This window comes from Arvicanthis niloticus, chromosome 23, assembly GCF_011762505.2.
Source record: "Arvicanthis niloticus isolate mArvNil1 chromosome 23, mArvNil1.pat.X, whole genome shotgun sequence".
Classification (NCBI taxonomy): domain Eukaryota; kingdom Metazoa; phylum Chordata; class Mammalia; order Rodentia; family Muridae; genus Arvicanthis; species Arvicanthis niloticus.
In genome coordinates, this window is record NC_133430.1 from 683,571 (window position 1) to 706,429 (window position 22,859).

General features: G+C 36.3%; 1 protein-coding gene across 1 annotated transcript in view; it reads left to right on the forward strand.

Annotated features, from left to right (window-relative positions):
- Positions 1-22,859, forward strand: part of Itgb8 (integrin subunit beta 8) — a 75,987-nt gene that overhangs the window by 43,282 nt on the left and 9,846 nt on the right. Inside the window, exons 5-11 of the mRNA XM_076920913.1 lie at positions 159-324; positions 825-983; positions 9,478-9,573; positions 13,470-13,559; positions 17,048-17,182; positions 19,328-19,730; positions 22,133-22,358. Coding sequence (XP_076777028.1) covers positions 159-324; positions 825-983; positions 9,478-9,573; positions 13,470-13,559; positions 17,048-17,182; positions 19,328-19,730; positions 22,133-22,358 — 1,275 coding nt within the window. The remainder of the gene's footprint in view (positions 1-158; positions 325-824; positions 984-9,477; positions 9,574-13,469; positions 13,560-17,047; positions 17,183-19,327; positions 19,731-22,132; positions 22,359-22,859) is intronic.

A 22,859-nucleotide genomic window follows, 5' to 3' on the forward strand; every position in this document is an offset into this window, starting at 1 on the left:
CCAACATTAAATTCTCCAATATTACAGATTCTCTTTGTTATAAAAATTTTCCCACCCCTCCATTCTTACAGCAACCACATAATTTGACTATTAATAGCACTTTGAAAATTTTAAGGAAGCAGAGAAAACTAGATTTTGAACTTCCTTTTCCCACACAGTGACTACAATTTAGACTGTATGCCTCCCCATGGATACATTCATGTGCTGTCTCTGACAGAAAACATCACAGAGTTTGAAAAAGCAGTCCACAGACAAAAGATCTCTGGAAACATAGACACCCCTGAAGGAGGTTTTGATGCCATGCTTCAGGCTGCTGTCTGCGAGGTAAGTAGTTTTGCACGCTGAGTGCTTGAGTTCTCAGGTGTAGCTGAGGGTGCAAAAGTTTTATGTTCTAGTTGATTTGTGGAGTGGAAACAACGTGGAGGAATACATTTTTTAAAAATCCCAGCTCTTATCACTATTGGGATTCATTTTGCTATATGATGGGATGGCAAGGCCAAGTAGAGAGAGATGATGAGATTTAACAAAGAGGATGCTCTTTGCTTGTACACACCTCAATGCAGAGCCAAAGTCTTGTGCCCCACTCATATCATTTGGCTTATTCTTCTACCAGTGGACCGTGTGCCCCTATAGTCAGAAACTAGAGTGGCCAGATGATAGTGAGGGAATGAAGGGTAAACAAATACTTAGACATGCTATTTTAGAGACAGTACATCATTCAAGCCTGACAATGTTTGTCAACTCAAATATAACGTTTACTTGAGGCAAAGACCACAGTGAGATCCATGTCATTGTACAGGGTCTAATTACATGTTTATTTTAAGAGTCAGATTGGATGGCGAAAAGAAGCTAAAAGATTGCTGCTGGTGATGACAGACCAGACATCACATCTTGCTCTTGACAGCAAATTGGCAGGCATAGTGGTGCCAAATGATGGAAACTGTCATCTGAAAAACAATGTCTACGTCAAATCGACAACCATGGTAATGTAGCAACAGCTTTTCCTAGCTATGATGACTCCAATTGTCAATTCAGCCACCCTTGTTTCAGGAAATTACCTAAAAGCAATATACAGAGCCAAGATGAACCAGGAACCAACACCTATGGAGCAGAATACTCTACAGTTACTGGTTGAGAAAGTTGATGTCTAAAAGTCACTGATACTGTATAGTATATGACTCTGACATGCTACTAAGAACTGTAGAGGTTTTTGGTTTTGTTTTGTTTTTTTTTTTTTCAAATAAAGTGATACAAGGCCTTATTTTCATGTGATCCAAAGGTCTTGAAAAGAAATAAAAACATGGCTTTGCTTTGTGGAAATAAGCTACTTCTATTAGTTTGGTATCTATAAATAGAATAAGAACTGACAAGAGAAAAGGAAATGGTCTAAAGAATATTCAGAATATAATACTAAATAAGGTAAATAAAGATCATGAGAAGAAGCATAAAACAAGGCAGGCTTTGTGCACCAACACGGCTCATTCTCCTTCTGCAACATAGAAGGCTGCTAAGGCTGCGTGAGGGATGCAGCTTGTCTGAATTACTTCCCAAAGGTTAGCATAAGATTTGAACCAAAATGTAGCCTTTTGTCACCACATTTCCCCTAGCATTAATTAATTGTGGATATGAAAAAAAAGAAAAAAAAGAGGCAACAAGGTATCATTTGTGTATCATGTTGACAGCTATTTACTTGCAAATGTTTGAAGAAAGCTGACACATTTCTCAATTCACAAGCTCCATTGTCTAGTACCACGTAATTAGGAATGGTGGTTCATGCCTCTAATTCCAGCATTCAGAGGTAAAGAAGATCAGAAATTAAATATCATATTTAATGATTAAATACCATTATTTTATATATAATAAAATATATAGGAAGTTCAGGACCAACCTGAATACAGCAAATTCTGTTTTAAACAACAAAATAATAAGATATAATAAATCCAATCTTTAGCATATTTAAAATCCATGCTTCAGAATAACTCTGGGGGTATCTTGAATTTACCAATTCTCTCCTATGCAGTTACTCATTTCTTATCTAGTTTTTTATCTGTGCAGTTAGTTCATTTAATCTAGGTTATAGATCCAATGTGCTCCTTAGCAATGAAGGAGGAAAGAGGAGGAGCTGCTCTGTTCTGAGACAGAGCAAAGCTTTTGAAAGGAGACATGACAATGGCATGGTACCCAAGTCCTGCTATTCTACTGAAGTCTTGCCAAGTTACTGACATCATCTCTTCATCCATATACTTAAATGGATGTTATGGCTCATCCAGGAAGGTACTTTGGGCAAAAATAAGGTGTTGTCATTATATTAGACCTATGTTATACTATATAACCTTATGGAGATGTCACAATTTTTATAGGACTTTTAGACACCATTTGAGTTATTGTGATATGAGGGAAACAGGCAATGCATCATGTCCTTTGTTGTATTCCTGGCAGTTATTCCATTTATTTAGATGAATGATCCTAACACTTGTCACTCCTGTGATTTATTGGGTGAATCCAAGAGAAGTACACTTGATAATAATTCAAAGAACGCCCTTATTTCAGTTACCCCAGATCTGTATTTTAAAGAGTCTTCCTGTTGAAAATTCTCATTGCTAGCCACACTGAGGAAAAAAAAAAAAGGAGCTGGTGCATTGGAGTGACTCCTTGGTTGTATGCTGATGTGTAAAATGTACAATAATGACTCTGAAGCTTTGTGTGGCTCAGTCTACCATGATCCCTTCTCTAAGCATAGTCTACCTGTTCTTCTTGTCAAGTACTATGAAGGAATTCTAAATTCTGTACCAGTTAAGGAAGAAGTCAAACACTCTGCTTCCTAGCCTCATCTCCGAAAACCAATGATACACGACTTCTTTGGGTCAGTAATGATACTAGACTTCTTAGCCCAAAGACTTTGGACTTTCTTTCATCAAGGGAGGTAATTGATTAAATGCCTCTTGTGTATCTGAATTGCAGGGACTAAATTTATACTTTTGAATTGTAACCATTTCAGGAAGACCAATGTAACCCATGCTAATCACAGTAACTATACATTGACTGAAAGCACCTTTGCAAACACTTTACATATGGCATGAAGTTTATCACTTCAAAAGCTCTAAATAGTAGTTACCAGTATCATCCTTTAACTTACAAAAATAAGGTTAGAAAAGTTAAGTTAAATCCATGTGAAGACTGGACACTAAAAGTAATGAACTGTGGGGTCTGGGACCTAATGCATTTCAATCTGTATTTTTAACTGCCTTGTCAAAGTGTCTTAATCAAAAAGTAAAGAAATAGGGAAATAGTTAAAGGAAATAGTTATCAGTGTTTTCAGTTCTAAGTTTTACACTGTAGCCTTTACCTACCAAAACAAAAGCAAAACAAAAAACAAAAAAAAAACATATGCCTTAGTTTTATCTGAATTATAAAAGACAATTTAAGATATTTTGTCTGTACAGATTTTTTTCTATGAATGCCTAGATGTTGGCATTGATAGTATACTATTAAAAAAATCTATTTTCTAGTGTTTCCCTTACACTAAATGCCATAAAAACGTGTAGTAACCTAGTGTTTCAATCTGCCCAGCAATAATGTCAACTTAAAGAATGATATTCTTTCCCAAAGGACAGCAGTTCATACACAATTGTTGATGATAGAAAAGACACATTAATACTTAGAGCTTGGAAGTCTATTTTGGTTCCCCACCTAAATCCCCCAAACTTACTCTCAACCTAAGTCAGAGCCCTTCCATTCACCTGACCCTTGGCAAAGGCCAAGAATTATACTAAGATCTTCCACCACAAAGGAGACCAAGGGACACATTGTGGAAGGCATTAAGTGAACCTGGCCAATGGGCATTCAGATGCCAGTATGACTCAGTCAAATGCAAATAGATAAGACCAGTGTATGATATACTCACTAGCACCTCCTGTTTAGACTTGATGTTCCTTTCTCCTTACAGCCTTTTATGTGCCCTAATCGTTAGCGATTCTTCACTCTTCCATATGCCTCCTCAGAACTCCCTACCACCAAATCTATCTGTCATCCCTCTCCCTGAATCCTCAATGGGACAGAGAAGCTGCTGACTTGGTCAACATCTTCATAACTGATGGAGAACCACTGAAGGCAATTCACTATTGCTGCATACTTATGCTTCCTTGCATAGAAAGATATTCAACATTCTTGTTCTTGTTCTCACACAGTTTTGTTTAACATGTACTTCACTTTCAGATACTCTATAGAAGTTTTCTATTGACCATGAAGTACATTTAAGTTTTTTTAGAACTGCCAATGAAGAAAGCAAAGAACATACTTGATTATTTAATTCATAGTTTAGCTAAATGAGTTAACAAACTTTTATGAAGTTATATTTATTTCAGTGCTCTTTTTTTTAATAAAAATGGATTTTCCTTAACATTCAAGATCACAAAGGCATTTATAACTAATACTGACATCAGACAATTCCATTTAAACAAAGACTTGCAATCTTTAAAAAAAAAAAAGATTTATTTCTTTATTTTATGTGTATGAGTACACTGTAGCTGTCTTCAGACACACCAGAAGAAGGCACTGGATCCCATTATAGATGATTGTGAGCCACCATGTGGTTGTTGGAAATTGAACTCAGGACCTATGGAAGAGCAGACAGTTCTCTTAACTGCTGAGCCATCTCTCTAGCCCTGACTTGCAATCTTTTAATAAAAAATTTGTTTAGTAAAAAAATTTAGTTAATTATTTTTGCTGTTGTTGTTTATGAAATAGGCTCTTCAACATCAAAAAGTGTTAAGTATAGTTTCACTCCTCAGCATGTGTTTTGAATACATTAATAAAAAGACAATCTTTTTTTAATAAAAAGACATTCTTATTCTTAGCACTTAAATATTTCTAGAAAGCTTGAAGTCTGTATTCAGTTTTTAACAAATATTGTTTTTATCTTGTGGAGCTTTTAAAACCAACAAAACACTTATTAGCAGATGACTGTACTACGGGCTTTAAAACTGAAAACATGCTGAGAACATTTTTGCAGTTATTTTATAAAACCCAATTTGAATGCTTTACATGTTCTCAGAAAAGTAGCCAGGAAATGATCTCTGCAAACAATACCTAACTGAACTTACTCTTAATCAAAAGCAAATGTTACATGCAAAAATCACCTACTCCAGGACCACAGAACCTGGCTCTGTAGAACCTCTGGAAAGAGATTCAACTGATGTCTAAAAATTTAGCTCAAGAATGTTTAAATTTCATTTACAAGTTATGGGATAAACTACATTGCTTAAATTAAATGTTTGGGTTAAAACATTTAAGCAGAAAACATTCATTCTTTTTGAAAAGCTTACAAAGATTATAGCCCTTGCTGTCCCTTACTAAGTAGAAGTTCATGATTACCGTTGACACCATTTGCAGCCTAGGAGACATATTCAAACACCCCAGGAGCCAGGGGCACAGGGTTAGTGAGTGAGGCAGATTTGCCAAAGCACACAGAAGAGCATGCCCACAGTGTTTATTGGTAGCAGTCTTTTATTTAAAACTTTTTAGTAAGTAATCATTTTGCATGTGTACTTTTAGTTTTCAAAAGCACAACTTCACAAACCAGGTAGAGATGCTGTTTTACTTCTCTTGGGTAATTAAAGGTAACAGTAAAGATTGAAAACAGTCTTTCCCTACTCCATGGAAGAGCCTGTAGTAAATGTCAGCCAGTGAGAAATCAAGACCTGGACCACTTCATACTGTTGGTATGGGTTTAGTAATTATAGAATCCCTGAGCAAAGCCTTTTTATTCAATAGCCCAGTTACATAAGAGGGCACCACCATAATTCTGAGAAGTGTAAACTAGTATTTCTATATACTCTCATAGCAACAGGACCTCAGATAGCTTGACCCTGTGTCCTGGTCTCATAGTTTGCCAGTCACCATTTCTTACCTATAATATTTACCTGAGATGATTAGCTTGTTTTCTTTTGTTCCTCAGTTTGGAAAATTGTGGTCCATAAAAGTCTGTCCCCATTACATTGGGACTGTGGTGGCCAAACTGCTTACCTCACAGCCAAGGAGCAATAGCTGGAAAGAGACCCTACAGTTTTCTCCCAGGACATGCCCCAGTGGCCTCAATAATTCTAATAAATCCCACCAGTCAAAGGTTCCACTGTTACCCCTAGCTTCACAGTGTTCAGACCAGTCATGCACCATGTAGGCTGTTAAGAGACATTTAAGATTCAAATTAATGACAGAACTGACATTTGCAGAGCTAGGAGTTGTAGCCCCAACATCATTGCACTATCCAGCTCACCTATTCTTGATTTCTTTGGGAGATTTAATTTTTAAGATGACATTTTTATGCCAAAGACATTTTAGCTATCACAGCACAGAGAAAAGGATACAACCCTTTAGTGGGTAGTCAGACATTATGTTTCATATTCTCTATTCCATAGGACACTCTGTATAGATTGTATTGCATAGGACACCCTCTACAGACACACTCTCAAAAACAGAGACAATGTTCATCCCCAAATGTTGGCATCTTCACTCTTGCCCAGTCTGCCCTTTGCTATTACCAGGATCTGTTATGTGCTGAAAACCCAGGCTGTTGAGACAGAGGTAAATGGACAACATATGTTCCAAGTTTTCATCTCCAGATGTCTTCACTATCAGTTTCCAGTTTGCCTGCCTTACTCTAAACTCACTAAAAAGTGAAGTTCTCAATATCTTATAGTTTTCAGTACTACAAACTCTTCACTCACCTTACTTCTTACATCAATTATACTTAGAATAAAGAAAATCTTTAGCACTTCCTTTGTCCCCTTTGCTATGCACATTATTATAATTCAACTGTATGTACTTCCAGCACACTAATCTATTTGACTGAAAGTGTTCCCCATCGACCTCTTTTCCCTCCTGACATTTATAAGTCCCTTCCCACAAGCTTAATGACTTAGCAGTACTCCTGGCATGTTCAATCCTTTCTCCCTTTGCCTCTGAAATGCACCTTATCGCCATTAATTATTTTCAGAGTTTAGATAAGCGAGATGTAATGGGTTAGGTTGGGGGATGTGGGAATATTTGCAAGATTTGAGGAGTCATGACATCACTAGGACAGGGCAGCTGAGAGGGAGTATGTTCTCCTACTAGCAGAAAAAAAAAGATATATAAGATAAAAATGCTTAAAAAAATAATGTGCTTCATGGAGGAGAGGTGAGGAGGCTTCAGAAATGGCCATTAATCCCTAGCCACTTGTCAACAGTGGTTTATTTAAACATGTGTTAGACATTTATAATCTAAAATATCTGCCTTGAGGTACTTAGGATTTTTCTTTTAAATAGATTTCTCTTTAGAGGCAAAAAAAAAAAAATATGTTTTTTTTAAAGCTTAAAAGTCTGATGAACCTTTTCAATGAGCTTCTAACCAATTAGAATGAGTATTCTAGACTTGAGTTTTGTGTAATTTTGGTTAACATCTCTTCCTGTTTGTAAAAGAGGAAAGAAATTTAAAAGGCTCCAAAAGCTGCTCACATCTTCAACTTTTCTTTAAATATTGACTTTGTGTGAATTAAGTATAAGCTAGTTAAAAACATATGATTTTTTTTTCTTATTTTAAATGAAATGTTTTTATAAGTAAGAAGAGTAGGTGCTTGGCAAGCCGTCATTATTTTTTGTCAAAGCAAAAATATTTTTAAAGTAACTATTACTATTAAAATAATATTTCCAATGTATCTAGATTTGTCTTGCTTTTTACTTATTCCCTGTAGCTTAACTGGTATTACGCAAACTGTCACAAATCTATTTTAAGGTCATCTACTTTATTAGGAACAGGAATAGGAATTTGGCTGGGAGAATTTATATTAAGGGAGTAATTTTTTCTATTACTTTAAAGTTATGTTCTTAAGAATTTCTCTAGGCAGAATTCTTATGCAAGCCCATGTGCTAACACTTTTGGGCCTCTTCATGAATTGGTTTCATATCACATCTAAATGTAACTGATGAAAACAAACAGAGCATTTGCTCTGATGTCTCCTTCAGGTTGAGCCCATGGTCTCATGTATGCTAAGCAAATGTTTTAACCCCAAACACACCTGCTGCCCTAGTAGTATTTTTTTTAAAGCAAGGCTGTATCTTTGCCCGTGTGTAAAAATTTAAAATGTGGGCCATAGCACATTAGCTATACATAAGACTAACTAATTTACTTTTATTACTAAGTGCTCATCATTTTTAGATTACAGAGATTAGCATTGGCACAGTAACCTGGTCCAGATACTACAAAAACCTTGACCTTCATCTGCTTGAAGCTAGGTAGGCTTAGTTACACAACCTTTGGCTCCTATGCATAGGTACCAATGAATATCTAGTGGAGTTTGGCATCTCTCGGGGGATGTCCAATTATAAACCTATTGTGTGAGAAAATCTAATTCTTAGAAGAGCATTTGAAAACAAACAATAACAGTGCTGTGCCTATTTAACACTAAATGGCAACTTCTGGATTTGTCAATCAGGAGGATGAAAGGGAGGGCATTGCTGAGAATTATAGCCAGGATCTTTTGCAAACTAGGCAAGAACTCTACCATGAGCTGCATTCTTCTCCTTGAACTAGAGTGTATTTCCTTTTCTAACTCATCCCTAGCTTTCTAATAATCACCACTACAAAAACAGACACACACATACACAAACTAAACAAAACAAACAAGAAAAGCTATATTTAGTTTTTCATGCTTCATTTACCAAGGTAAAGTGAGCTCATAATATACCATACACCTAAAACCAAGTATAATAATAAATACGTCATTAATATGTACTCTACAGAAGAAGTTAAAATCGAAATCCTGAGTGCTGTTACAGTATCTGCTGAATACATCTTTCTAATTTAATTTAGTATTGCCATCTTTCTAATTAACCAGTAACTATAGAAGATGGATCTCTGCACATGCTGCAGAAGGGTAGAAGTAAAAGTTTCTGGTATCCAAATAAAAACATGGGGTTTTCTATTTGTAAAGAGAGTTTATGTATGCTATGTCAGAAGTCAAATTAGATGAGTGCATGCCCAAACACAGACACACATATAAATGTATTCATAGATGTATGTGTGCTTACACAATGTGTGTATATGTATATGTGTGTGTATAATATATATATCAGATTTTGCCAAGTTTCACCTCAGAATACACTGTCACTGGCCTGTCTCTACTGTTGGATATTACAATATTTTTCAGTTTTGTCAGTTTTAGTTCAGTGTTAACAGGACTCTGATCCTTCCTTTACTGTGTGAATTTGACCCTCTTTTCTAAGTTGTAGACTTTTGTAAAGTTCTGCTTGCAAGACATTCTGACTTCATTTATATTGGTGTTGCATTTGAAGAGAGTTTAAATGTTCCTTAACTGTCACAAACAAGTAAATGCATTGCTATTCTAAATCACATGGATTCTTTTCCATACTAAAAGTCTAGAGATGAATGAGACAGAACTGCTCAACTTCACTCCCTTCTTTCCTTCATTGTCTATTACAGGAACATCCGTCATTAGGCCAACTTTCTGAAAAGTTAATAGACAACAACATAAATGTCATTTTTGCAGTTCAAGGAAAGCAGTTTCATTGGTACAAGGTATGTTCATATCTGCAACATTAAAGGTAAAATGCTTGGATTGGTTGAAGTGAGGGCAGTTTTCAGAAGTGGAGATCTAGATTCTAGAATTGTGATAAGTGTGAATTTAATGATGTCTCATAAATACTCATGATGATGTCGTCATAAGATACTCTATGGTATCTTATGTTAGCATTTAGGTGCATATTCTGTCCATGACACCTAGAACTATGACATGTAGGCACTGAAAACTATGTGAACTACACTCAATACACATGGGCACAGCTGGGCACCTAAGCTGGTACTAAATGCAACAATAATGGGAGACTTCCATCAGATGAAAGTATTTCATATTCTAACTCTGTCCCTTTTGTGCTAGTACCAAGATCCATGGCCATGTCCTTAGAATAGGCTAAGACTGGAGAACAGCAGCTGTCTTTTGTTAGATTTATGTAATTTTTTGGAGAATTTCATACATAAGCACTGTATTTACATCATTCCTACTCTCTCTCTTCAACTCCCGTATGCCCCCAACTCCTTCTTAAATCCATAACCTCTTCCTTATTATTGTTAAATACATGCACACATATGTATGTATTTAACAATGTCTCCTGCTGCATTAGTATTGCTTTTATGTACATATGTTTAGGGCTGACTTGGGATTGGATAATTTACTAAGACCTGTAAGGGACTCATCCCTGGAGAAAAGTGATTCTCTCTTTGTAGCCTTTGATTGCCTGTAGCTTTTCCTCTAAGAGTGGGCCCCATGAAAATGCTTCTATCCATGTTGGTATGTCTATTGGTATCATCATTATGCAGGTCTATGGTTAGTCAGCCATATTGTTGAGATTTTATGGGTGCAGCCTCACTTTCATGTCTAGAAGACACTACCTACTGCGTACTATCTGGTTCTTACTTCTTACAATATTTCTGTAAAAAAAACAGTTTTTTCCTCCTGCCCCCAGGCTCCTAGAATAATGACTCTGAGACTCAAATATTTTTACAAATACCTAGGTCATAAGCTTTGGCTGTTCCTCAACTACTCATAACTTAATATCCCATTTATTCTAATCTAAGTTCTGCCATGTGGCTGCTCTGTAGCTGCTCAGCTCTCACAGTTCTGATCTCCTCCTGTTCCCTGCCTGACTCTATTTCAGAATCCTTTTCACCTGCCAGATGGCCCACCTTCTATTCTACCCTTTCCTATATGCCATAGAGATTTTTTTGTTCTGCTTTTTTATTGACAAGTAATACAACCATATGGTACACAAGAGACTCTCACTACATTATTCTGCCCCTTCTTCCATGATTTTCTTTGAGCCTTGTGTTTAGGAATTGTATTGTAGATGCATTGATTTTTCAATGGTACTGACACACATAGCTTTCATCTAGATTATAAAGCAAATGACCAACAAAAGCCATGGAAGTAAATAAGCCAGTCAATGGCTTGTATATGAAAATAGTTTCTGAGATTCCCAGAAGGCTTTGGTGTGTGTGAGATTCACCAGAAAAGCAGGCATGGTGCAGCAGTAGTATTCTGGAGATGCCATGTAGCTTGCAACAGAGAAGTGTGCTGTGCCTGTGGTGTTCCTGTCTTCTCAGTCTTTGAATATCTCTTCCTTTTCTTGTTCCCATGAGACCATGATACCTTAGTTGTCCTCTCTTCACTCAGCCTTTATCTCTTTACAATTTTTCTTCTTCCTTCTACTCTCTACTCTGAACAACTCACAGTGGCCTGTCTCTGCTTTACCTTAATTTATCTATCTATCTATCTATCTATCTATCATCTCTCTATCATCTATCTAGCTCTTGGAGTAGCCACATTTTCTTCTGACTTCCACAACTGCTGAAATTCATTTCCATCTTCTACAAAGCTGCTGTTTCCTTTACTAGTTTACTTCATACCTAATGACATTGCTATCAGTTGAAAATGCAACTTTAAGTGTATCACTATTTCCATTTGAAATCTATGATGAAAAATTTAATTCCCTGATTCCACAAATGTATATAAATACCACGAAATCAATCATCTTTTAACATAATAGGACATTAGCATTCATATGAGTTAATTCTGGCCCAAACTGAATGGTACAAGCTACTAGAAAAATGGCACAAACAGCTGCTGTTTGGTGAGTACCTAACTATTTTCAGATACTGAGCTTAAAAACATCCATTCTTCTAGTACTTTTAGCTACATAAAACAAGGGAAGTATTGTGAACATGCTTCTTTTAATATGAGCAAACATTTAGAGAGGTTAAAAGCTTGCCTGGTTTTCTAATAACTCAAATTCTGAGCTCTTAACCTCTAGATTAAGAGCTGACCTTCAAATTCTATGCAGCTTTTTGTGTCTTTTGCCTCCTCCTTTTCCACTGCTTATTGTTTCTTCATGTGTTATTGGCACCAGGGTTTCTCCCTCCTTTTGTAAATCTGCCATTGACTGATAAAATATAGAATCATGTTTATTATTAACTGAGTTGTGTGCAAAGTAAGAATCACTTGGCTCTTCAAGCCTGGATTCTGCTCAGAATTCCAGTTGCCCCTGCTGTCACCTACTCTTAGGGGGCTCATTTTTTTTATAAACCATGTTTATCTAGTTTATAAACCAGCATTTTGTGCTATCTCCCAGGTTCATTCTCTACCTGGCTACCTAGAAAATCCACCGAAATCACAAAGATATCCACAATACTCTCTAAAGCAAAATGTTATGTTTTTCAATAGCTCAGTATTTTATAGGGTATAGGAGACCGTATGGCCTCTGCCCATCTCCCATTCCTGCCTGTTTCCTCACTTACACTTGTCCTTTCAGCTGTATGTCTAATTGTTCTGTGCACACACACACTTATCAGGCTGTATCTATTCTGGGTGCCCTGGTTCTTGGTCTCTCCCCACCCCAGTCCTAGAAGCCATCCTCCCTCATCACCAGCTTAGCTTTTGCTTGTCATTCAGACAAAGTATTTAAGTCACTTTCTCAGGGGAACAGTCCATGACAATGCTCCCCAAACTGAAATGCTTGCTGGTGTCTTTCCTCATAGTACATGGGCATATCTCCATTGTGTCGTGTATGCTGTGCTTTGTGAAATTGCTCCTTAAGAACTGAAACTATGTGGCCTAGTAACATCTCAAGTATTCAGTCAGAGTTTGACACATGGATTTTAAAACCACTAAATCTAAGTCTAATTGGCACACAGAAGGACTTGGTGATGCTCAATGAGTAGGAAAATGAATTAAAGCATGAACCTTGATGTGTTCATACTCTGCTTTCTCATCATAATTCTGTGCCAATCACTTCTTACCCTAATGAGGCAGACTTCCTCTCAAGTAGACCTTAAGCCATTGCTCATTCTCTTGTTCTCTCAAGAGATACCTAGAATCTTCCTCGTCAGATCTGTGAAGCTCACACCTTAACTATGACCTTCATCTGGTCCAGCATGTCCCAACACGTCATTCCACAGAACAGTATTTATATTAAGAACTTGCCTATGTCACATGAGAACAGAGTTTAGAAACTAAAAAATTGGGAATGCTGCTTAAATAATATTAAACTATTTGCACATTGTAAGTCCATTCTGAATAATTCCCAAGTGTTGATTTTGAATCTCTAAATGAAGAAAAAAAAACCATAGAACTTCATCAATGTATTTGCCCTAAGAACCCTTTTCATGTTAAAAATAGTTTAGGAAATGCTGAGAGAACTTTAATTAGATTTGAGATCATATATTTCAGGTCATGCATACTCATTTACACACAAGACCACACACACTGATACTTCTCTTAGCTTGCTTGTGGTTTTTGTCATATTTTTTTCATTCATATAATGGCTTGCCTTCCTGATGGCTATAAAATGCTTGATGTCTTGATTGCTCACTGTTTGCATGCTACCAGCATATTACACACCCCTGACTCACATATTTTACAGGACCTTCTGCCCCTTTTGCCTGGTGCCATTGCTGGTGAAATAGAATCCAAAGCTGCAAATCTCAACAATTTAGTAGTAGAAGCCTACAAGGTATGTATGTACAGCCTATAAATTTTTCTACAAGTCAACTTTTACTACCATTTTTGTGACAAGGTACAAAGTAGCACTGCTACATCTTGCAAGGAGTGACAGAAAGAATATAAGACTGGGAATTTAGTGCTAGGGTTATTATTGGATGAACCATAAACTAGCAGTGATGTCTGATGCTTGAAAGAATCAGGTCTGTTCTCTGTGCCTCACTTGTTCCACAGACAGGTGAACTAAGATCAATCCAGCCATCTGTTTTCTTTCAGATTGAGGGTCAATGAGTTGCAAAACTTTGGATAGTTGCCTACATCATAAACTTAACAAAAACAAAACCACGGTGCTGTTATTTAAAGAACCACCTGTAGGGGCAAATGGACTCCCCACGATATACAGATTACTAAGAGGGCCTTGTAAGGGTTTCCATGACCAGTCATTGTAGTGTTCCAGTCAATTAACATTTTTACCAAAACAGGCCAAAGTTTCACTTTCCCAGATGTTTTCTTGGATTGTTGATTGTATGTTGTCATCAGTCCTGTAAAGAATAGATGCAAGAAGTTTTAAGGGAACATCTGGTCTCTCAAACTGGATCATGCCTTCATTAAAAGGCTTTATTAAAAATTGCTAATACTGACTTTTCTTTTCATGGCAGTCACTTTCCATACATGACTTCACTTAATCCTCACACCTGCTCCATCGAGCAGCAATTAGTAGTCCCTTTGTCTATTTAGGAACAGAAAAGTAAGTGAATTAACCACAGTCCACACAGCTAATAAGCAGAGGCAGTAGGATGAAATTCCAGGTGCTACACCATGCCTCAGCTGCTCCCAGTTGTATAGCCTGTTTATCTTTTGTCCTTTGATGTTTTCTTTTTAAAACAGGTGTCAAAAACTATACTTTATTCTTCAATAGACTTATTGGCCAGTTATAAGTCCTGGCTTCTTCAGATTTTCTGCCTGCCTGCTTGCCTGACATTTAGAATTAGTGTTGCCTAAGCCACAGAGCTGTGAACCCCTCAGGTGGCTTTGTTAACTGTCTTTAAGCAGCACCTGCTTGCAACTCAGGTTCAAAGGGGAAGGAGGGAAGCAGACATAGGGCAGAAAATGAAAAAAATTGTTTAAATGTATTCTCCTTTAAAGAAAATAAATCTTGCTAGATTTGTTTCTGCAGAGGACTTTTCAATGTCTGAAAACTACAAAGAATTAAATGGGCACAAATATCTTAAGTTAAATCTTTTACTACCATAAAAATAATGTTAGATCCTAGGGCTGGAAGGTAGCTCAGTGGCTAAGAGTACTTGCTGTTCTTCCAAAGAACAGAGGTTCAGTTCCAGCATCCACATGGTGGTTCAGAACTATGTTTAACTATAGTTCCAAGAGATCCATCACCACCCCGTTCTAGCCTATATCAATGCAGGTAAAACATTTATATACATTTTTTAAATAGTAGATTCATGGAATTTTGTATCAAGAAAAGCAAAACATACCCACACTTAATTGCTATCCATAGTTTGTTTTTAGAAGTCATCCAAATGAAAAGGGAGTTTATCCAATTAAGTCCTTTTAATTACTACAGTGTATATCCATTTTATTAACCTGAAGTATATAAATTGGCTTCTATTTTGTTGTCTTTGTTTGTTTGTTTCATAAGCCCAGTTTAGCCTTGGAATCTTGTTCCTGCTGCCTCAGCCTTCTCCTGAGTCCTAGAATTATGAGCCCATACCACTACATCTAGCTTTTTTTAAACCTTTGTGTCAGACTTATAAAAAGTGAGACAGTAAGCTCAAACAGGAAAAGCAAACAGATATGTATGGGTATGTGACTATGTTAGCCTATTGTGGTTCCATGTAACCTTGCAGTGAAAGAATAATAGCGAACTCAACAACATTTTATTTTGGCTAAGTTAATCTTCTTGAGATGCTATTACTATTATTTTTATGTGTGTATGTCTTCAAAATTGTTTTAGAATTGTATTTTGTTTTCAAATCCCAACAAAAACAATTCATAATTCATTCAAGTATTACACAGCAGGAAAAAAATGGGCTTTCCCAACAACTCCTAGACATGAAATAGCATTTGTCCTAGCACCTCTCAAATAGGAAAGACAAAATTTAACAGTTCACCAGACCCTCGGTTTGCAAAGCAAAAGATAGAAAATATTGTAGAAGTTTTTCTTCACACAATACTTCAAAGACATTGGTCCAAGTGGTTTGAGAACTTAGAGGAACAGCAAACATGGCTGACTATGGCTGCTATGGAAGACGTGTACTGACCAAAAAAACTAGTGCATATCCAAATTATTTTACACCACTGTAAAGTTCTCCTAGTTTGCCAGAATTACTTATTATTGCAGTATATGAACTCTTGGGGAGAGAAAACTGTGTGTGTGTGTGTGTGTGTGTGTGTGTGTGTGTGTGTGGTCTCACCTACTCAAATAATATTCCTTTTGAGGACCTGCTATCATAATTTTGTGATCAATTATTCATTAGTGAATACCTATCTCTTTATCAAAAATATTGTTGAAGGAGTAAAATTACTTAAACTAAAACATCAGAAGCCTCTCTAAGTTTTTTCCTCCACAGGGTACAACCCATTCTCCCTTCATAGCTGCATATTTCACATCTTTGTTAATTTTCTTTACAAGTTTAAATTCAGGATTTTTGCATGTGCCAGGCTCAGATTTATGTGAACAAATGTACACATATCTAAAAGATATATTTAAAGTAGCTGGATCCTTTGGAACAGTGAGATTGTGATGGAAGGCCTAGTATGTACCCAATACTTGACATCAAGCAGTAGATGTTTACTGGGTGAACCTATGAATGACTATGTAAATACATGCATGGCTCTCTAGCCCATATGAAGCCCTGCTTTAGAATTAAGGCTAGGAACAAACTTTATGGATACAGGCAAACATGGAAACTTGATTAAAAAAAAAACAAACAAAACCCCCTAAGCCCTTCTTACAGAATCCTGTAGTACAGTGATTCCTGTGCATAGCCACAGTTTAGGAACACCCCCCCACACACACACAAAACTGTTTCAACTTTGTATTTATAAAACACTAACTTTTCATGATAGTCAAAAGCATTTGAAATTCAAGTTTTGTTTTTGCCAAAACCGTGTTTCCTGCTGTAAATTGTCAGAACTCACTTGTTATGAGAATGTTTCTTTAAACTTCATCATTAAATATCATCAGTATGACTTTGGAAGATTGTCTTTGCCACACTGGAGAAGGGAGGTATTTCTATATCGATTAAATTGCATAATTATAGATACGTGAAAAAATTAAACCATTTAAACACATTTAGTGTTTCTTATATTTTAAACATAATTGAGCTGTTGCAAGGAGCCACCATTATATTCATTTTTCCAGAGTTTAACTTTGATTAAAGGTAAATATTAAATCTAGGATGACATAATGATTATGAGTCTGCTTTGTTGCTTATGCTAAGAAAACTACTGCAGTGTAATTAAAAATTGATGTCTCTGCAGAAACTCATCTCAGAAGTAAAAGTACAGCTGGAAAACCAGGTCCACGGTGTCCATTTTAACATCACTGCCATCTGCCCGGATGGGACCAGAAAGCCAGGCATAAGTGGGTGTGGAAACGTGACAAGCAATGACGAAGTATGTGGCAGTATGTTTTTCTTGTTTAAGATAATTTTTTGGTGTGCTTTCTCGTGAAGTAAATATCAAACTACTTTTAAAACATTGTTACTAATCATGAGAATCTTGTTTCAACTTTAAAGGAGCCATCCTCTCTCTCCTCAAAGTTACTTCTATACTTAATTGACTTCTCAAATTTTCAAGTTAAAAATAAATATGTATTGTGTTAAATACCTATTAAATAAATATTTAGTAGTAATACATTTTCTGAGAGTTTCAGTCTAATGAAGAAATCACATCCAAGCAAGCAGTATCTGTAGTTGTAATAGTGACAAAGCTGTTCATTCTCAAAGTATGAACAAATGGGACAGTATATAAAAGCTAAGAATTCCAAAATCTTCCATTGCGTGATGCTCTGGATAAGAAATTTGTTAAAAGCAGTCAAATCAGAGAGATGACACCATTTATATAATAACTAGAAAGAGTTGTGATACCAAGGGAACTCCAGGACCAGATGAAATGATTATTCTCCAAGGACTATCACAGCAGAATATATCATGCTTTCAGCAGGGGGAAGGGGTGGGGTGTCACCTTTACAACATGCCTTACTTCAGCTGTACCTGAATGACCTGATGAGAAAATTTTGATTCTTTCCTCCTTCTCATTCTAAGGTTCTGTAATTTTATTATTCCTATCCTGTGTTGAGAAGGAGTTTTTTAAAGAGGTAGAAAGTCCTAAAGTTCTAAGATTAATTCAGAGAGAACACTTTTGCCTCTTTAGTTAGAAAAAAATTTTTTTCCTCATGGGAACATTAGAAGCTGTGGGTAGTGTGATTGTGCCCACAAGCTGTGTATCTTTAATTAATTATCCTAAGCTTCTAATTCGGTAGTTTCCTCTATAATTATTCCTTGAATATCGTTCAAAAAATCATATACTAGTTTATATAATACACATTTGATTTCTGCTACAGAAAAGTTTTTGTAGCAAGATACCACTAAGCTAACTTCTGAAAAACAAAGACTTTAAAGACTCTCAAATATATAACAATGGTTTACCTTCCTTAATTTTTTTTTCTTTCTTTGACTATGTTCCTTTCAACTATAAACAGCTTGACTCCCAGGAGGAGTTAACCAGCCTTCAAGTATAGAAGCCCGAAGTTTTCTTATACTAGTGTTAACAGCAGTGGCCACTCATCTTACACATCTGTGGGGCCTTAAAATTCTTAAGAGCAAAACCAACTTGAGCAAAACTCATACCAACCACACTAATTTTAACGTGATATATTTAAATAAAATGTCTTGTACATGGATGCCTAAATATAGATCTTTTATTTCATGCCACATAACTTCCAATTTAAAAGCCCAGCATCCATTATTTAAATGTGGGAATTTATTTATTATAGTGAACTTCAGTTCAAAGTATATACACATATATAACTATATGTGTGCATAAGCTTTCTGATTTGCCAATTCACCTGAAGACAAAGTCAGAAAATATAGATATTAAATCAACCATATCATAGATAAATAAGCAATTAAAGAACAAGGAAAAATTGTTAGGCAAATAAACTCTAGTTCTAGAAGGAAACCATTCCTTGCTACTCCTTTCTTTAGTTCTGGGATGACCCCACTGTAACAACAGACTTTAGTGAGGTTTTGAAGCTGAAGAATAAGTTCTGGGCCTCTTTCTTGAGTAACATCAGAGATGGTTGTCGTGTTTTCCTCCACTGACAAACTGTATACACTAAAAATCATGTATACACTAAAAATCATCTCTGGGTCTATAACTTTGGCCTCTAGAAAGTAAAATACAAATAAATAAAATTGTCCATATGAATATCTCAGGGTTCTTATCCAGAAGATAAAACTTCAGCAGTTTTCCATGAAATCAGTTATCTAAGGTGACAGATACTTGAGGATGAATGGACACATTGTGGTTGACAGGTAATTAGCAATTCCTTTAATTCTAATTAAAATTAGAATTATGCAAAAATGGAATTAAATAGGAGTGTTGTACTTATATATGAAAGAGATTACATACACATATGAGTTATAACTATTGTTAGCATCTCTAAGGTGTTCACTGTTGATTTAAATATTATTACTTGATAGACTATTTGCAGTATCAAAGGATATAAATATATTTCCATTTTCCTTTGGAATTTAGGTTCTTTTCAATGTAACAGTTGTGATGAAAACATGTGACATCATAGGAGGAAAAAACTATGCAATAATCAAACCTATTGGTTTCAATGAAACCACTAAAGTCCACATACACAGAAGCTGCAGTTGCCAGTGTGAGGACCACAGAGGACTCAAAGGACAGTGTGTGGAAGCTGTAACAGATCCCAAGTGTCCACAGTGTGATGACAGCAAATGTCATTTTGATGAAGACCAGTTTCCTTCTGAAACTTGCAAGTCACAGGAGGATCAACCTGTCTGCAGTGGCCGAGGTGTTTGTATCTGTGGGAAATGTTTATGTCACAAAACCAAGCTTGGAAGAGTGTATGGCCAGTACTGTGAGAAGGATGACTTCTCCTGTCCCTATCTCCATGGGGATGTGTGTGCTGGTGAGTTGATATATACTGAAAGTTGGAGTTCATAACAATATTGGCATATACATTAGTGTATCTTTAGATCTGATGTGATGAGGTACTGCCACTTAACCCAAAATCAAAGTTCAAAGCCTCATAGTCTGTGAAATTAGGTCATGGCAAGATCATGTTTATATTTTTAGTTTGAGTACAGTGGCTATTTTTAAAATCAAAACCTAAAATGAAATATGAATCTCATGTATCCCTTGATCTCAGAAAGATTCGCACAAGAAAAGGAAGTTATTGGTGATGGCAGACACAGTTTTCTAGAAGAATGGCGGGTATTCTATAAGGGTCTGATTCATTCCAGCAAGTGGCCCGCCTCCTGCTTGCAGAGGATTTTATTTCTGTCATGATGAGGGGAAGTGAGATATAAAAATATAATTCCATTCACAGGAAAATTCTTAAAGTACCATTGTAGATAGAATTGTAAGTTCGAAGTCATTCAAACCTCACCAATTTATTTTTGGAAAAGCCATCAGTCACAGAATGGACAAAGGACTGCATTCTTCAGAGAGAACTGGATTGTTAAGTAATCCAGAAGATTTTTCCTTCCAGCCACACACAGATCAGATTTTGCAATGAAATAAGATAAGATAAAAATATCAAGATTACTTTTGGCTAATTCAGTTTACTGCCACCTACTGGTTACAGTCCAGAGAAAATTACGCAGCATTTGAAAATTAAAACAAAATGTAACTTTAAAATAAATTAAACTACCTGTCATTTGAATTCCTCGATTGTTTCTTCATGAAAGGGTAAGTCTACTTTATAAAGATCTCTTTATTGTATGTTCATGTTAGCAAGGAAATATCTGTTAAATTATTGTGAAATGGAAATATTTCATTGTTACAACTGGATGGAAACCAAAACCTATAAAGCCTCTTTATTCATGGGTAGGTAGAAAGCTTGTCTTAAGTTACAGAAAAACATTATTACAAGTTGTCTTTTTATTGTCTTACACACACAAAATGCTCTGTGTTCTAGACATTTATTCAGTTGTAACTAGAATAGTTGTGGATAGGAAGGAAGATGACTTCAGAATAAACCCATAGTTGTCTTATTATATTTTATAGGGAAAAGAAATATTTTACAGGGAAGAAGAAAATAACATTTCTGGCATCATTCAGTAGAACTGTCTGTCACATACATTGAGAATCTGAGGTTCTTCTGCCTAATCTCAATGCATTGATCCTGTCTATATTTGACCACACACTCAATGCACACAGAGGCAACTGAAAATGTGCTTTGAATTGCTTGTGTGAGTGCAAGCTGACAGGCAGTTTTCCCTACCACTTTCCCTTGGGAATGAAAACTCATGTTCACAGGTCAGCTGGCTAGGATTCAGCATGCTAGCTACATCAGGAAATGGGATATGCTCGGCATTTGTTTGCCTAGACCTCATTAGTTTTACACTTAGCAAATTGAGCTGATCCAGCAGTAGACTCTATGGGACAATTAACCTGTTAGGTATTCAGCAGTAAGAGAAGGAAGAGGAAGGGACAGAGAGAGAAAGAGAAAGGAGGGGAGGAAATAGAGGGAAGGGAGGAGGAAGAGGAATACGAGGTGATAAAGAGAGTAAAAAAGAGGAAAGAAAAGGAAAAGTGTTTGGTCTATAGTCAGATAAGCTTGAAAATATATGAAACATACAGTGTACCTCCTTTCAAAGACTTCTACTTCACATTATCATGTTAAATTTTGGATACTTCTTATCATCTAAAATCCATTTATTTAATAGTGTGTAGCCAAGATTTTCACAAGTTAATTGTCTGCATGAATGCTCCTCACACATGCCTTTGTCATTTCCACTGTTTGGCCTACATAGAACAGATTAAGCCTGCCCTGCTAATATAGTGTTCTGGATAGTGTTTTAAGGATGTTAACTTCCTGCATAGTATTCTGAGGATAAGAGAAATTGTTTCTGCTTCTGACAAGACCTATCTGTAACCATGTCTGAACACAGAGAAGTGTTAAAATGGTTGCCCCATCATCCTGAAAATTTTTCCTGGGCCCCTAGCAACAGTACAGAAGGAAGACTGTGGCAGCCATTGACCAAATGCTCTTACTTCGCTGATTTGAAGTCGCCCTTATATAAAGAAACTATATTTATCTGTTTCTAATTTAAAACTTGAAAGCACAATGGCATTTAAGCAGTTGGGCAGACACCAAAGTAGGGGCTTTCTTTGTACATGTTAGCATAACATATAAGTAGGAGAAATCTACCTATAATAGAACTGTGTTTAAAACACTTCTTAATTCTGGCACTGCTTTATCAAAATAAGTAGAAACTGATGCTGTTTCCACTCACCCGATGTTGCATGTTTCATGAAAATGGTCACCAACTTAGTAAGTCTGGTGACCTTGATCCTCTGTTGCAGGGCACGGGGAGTGTGAAGGTGGCAGATGTCAGTGCTTTAATGGCTGGGAAGGAGATCGTTGTCAGTGTCCGTCAGCCTCAGCACAGCACTGTGTCAACTCCAAGGGTCAAGTGTGCAGTGGGAGAGGCACCTGCGTGTGTGGCAGGTGTGAGTGCACAGATCCCAGAAGCATTGGCCGTCTCTGCGAGCACTGCCCAACCTGCCATCTCTCCTGCAGTGAAAACTGGTATGATTCTGTCTCCAAATGAACAAAGCAATCCTGTCTGACAGCTGGTATTGCTTTTTATTTTGCCTTCTTTAATCTTAGATGCTGAATTCTTAGTTACTATCATACAAAAACAATGATGATGATTTAAAATTTTTTAAAAATCCTGAGTGGAAAACTCTAAGAATTAAGATAGTGGACTTCCCAATTTTGGCTAGTAAGTTGCTTTGGAATAATCAGAACAAATCTATATAAAGTCATTAACTTGTTTGTTTTTAAATAATTTCCAGAAAATAGAGGTTGCCAGCTCTATTTAGATGTGATGTATAATAATTTGTTAAAACTCTCTGTGCTTCAGTTTCAGACAGAAATCTAAATTTTAGGCTAAAACAAGGAAGTAGGGTTCAGATATGAAAATGACTTTGGGCTAGGAGAGGAAGTTGGCTCACATATTTTGGTCATCCTGATAAGCCCTTAGAAACAGTGATCACAAGAATGTTTAAAAAATTTTGTTTATTGTCT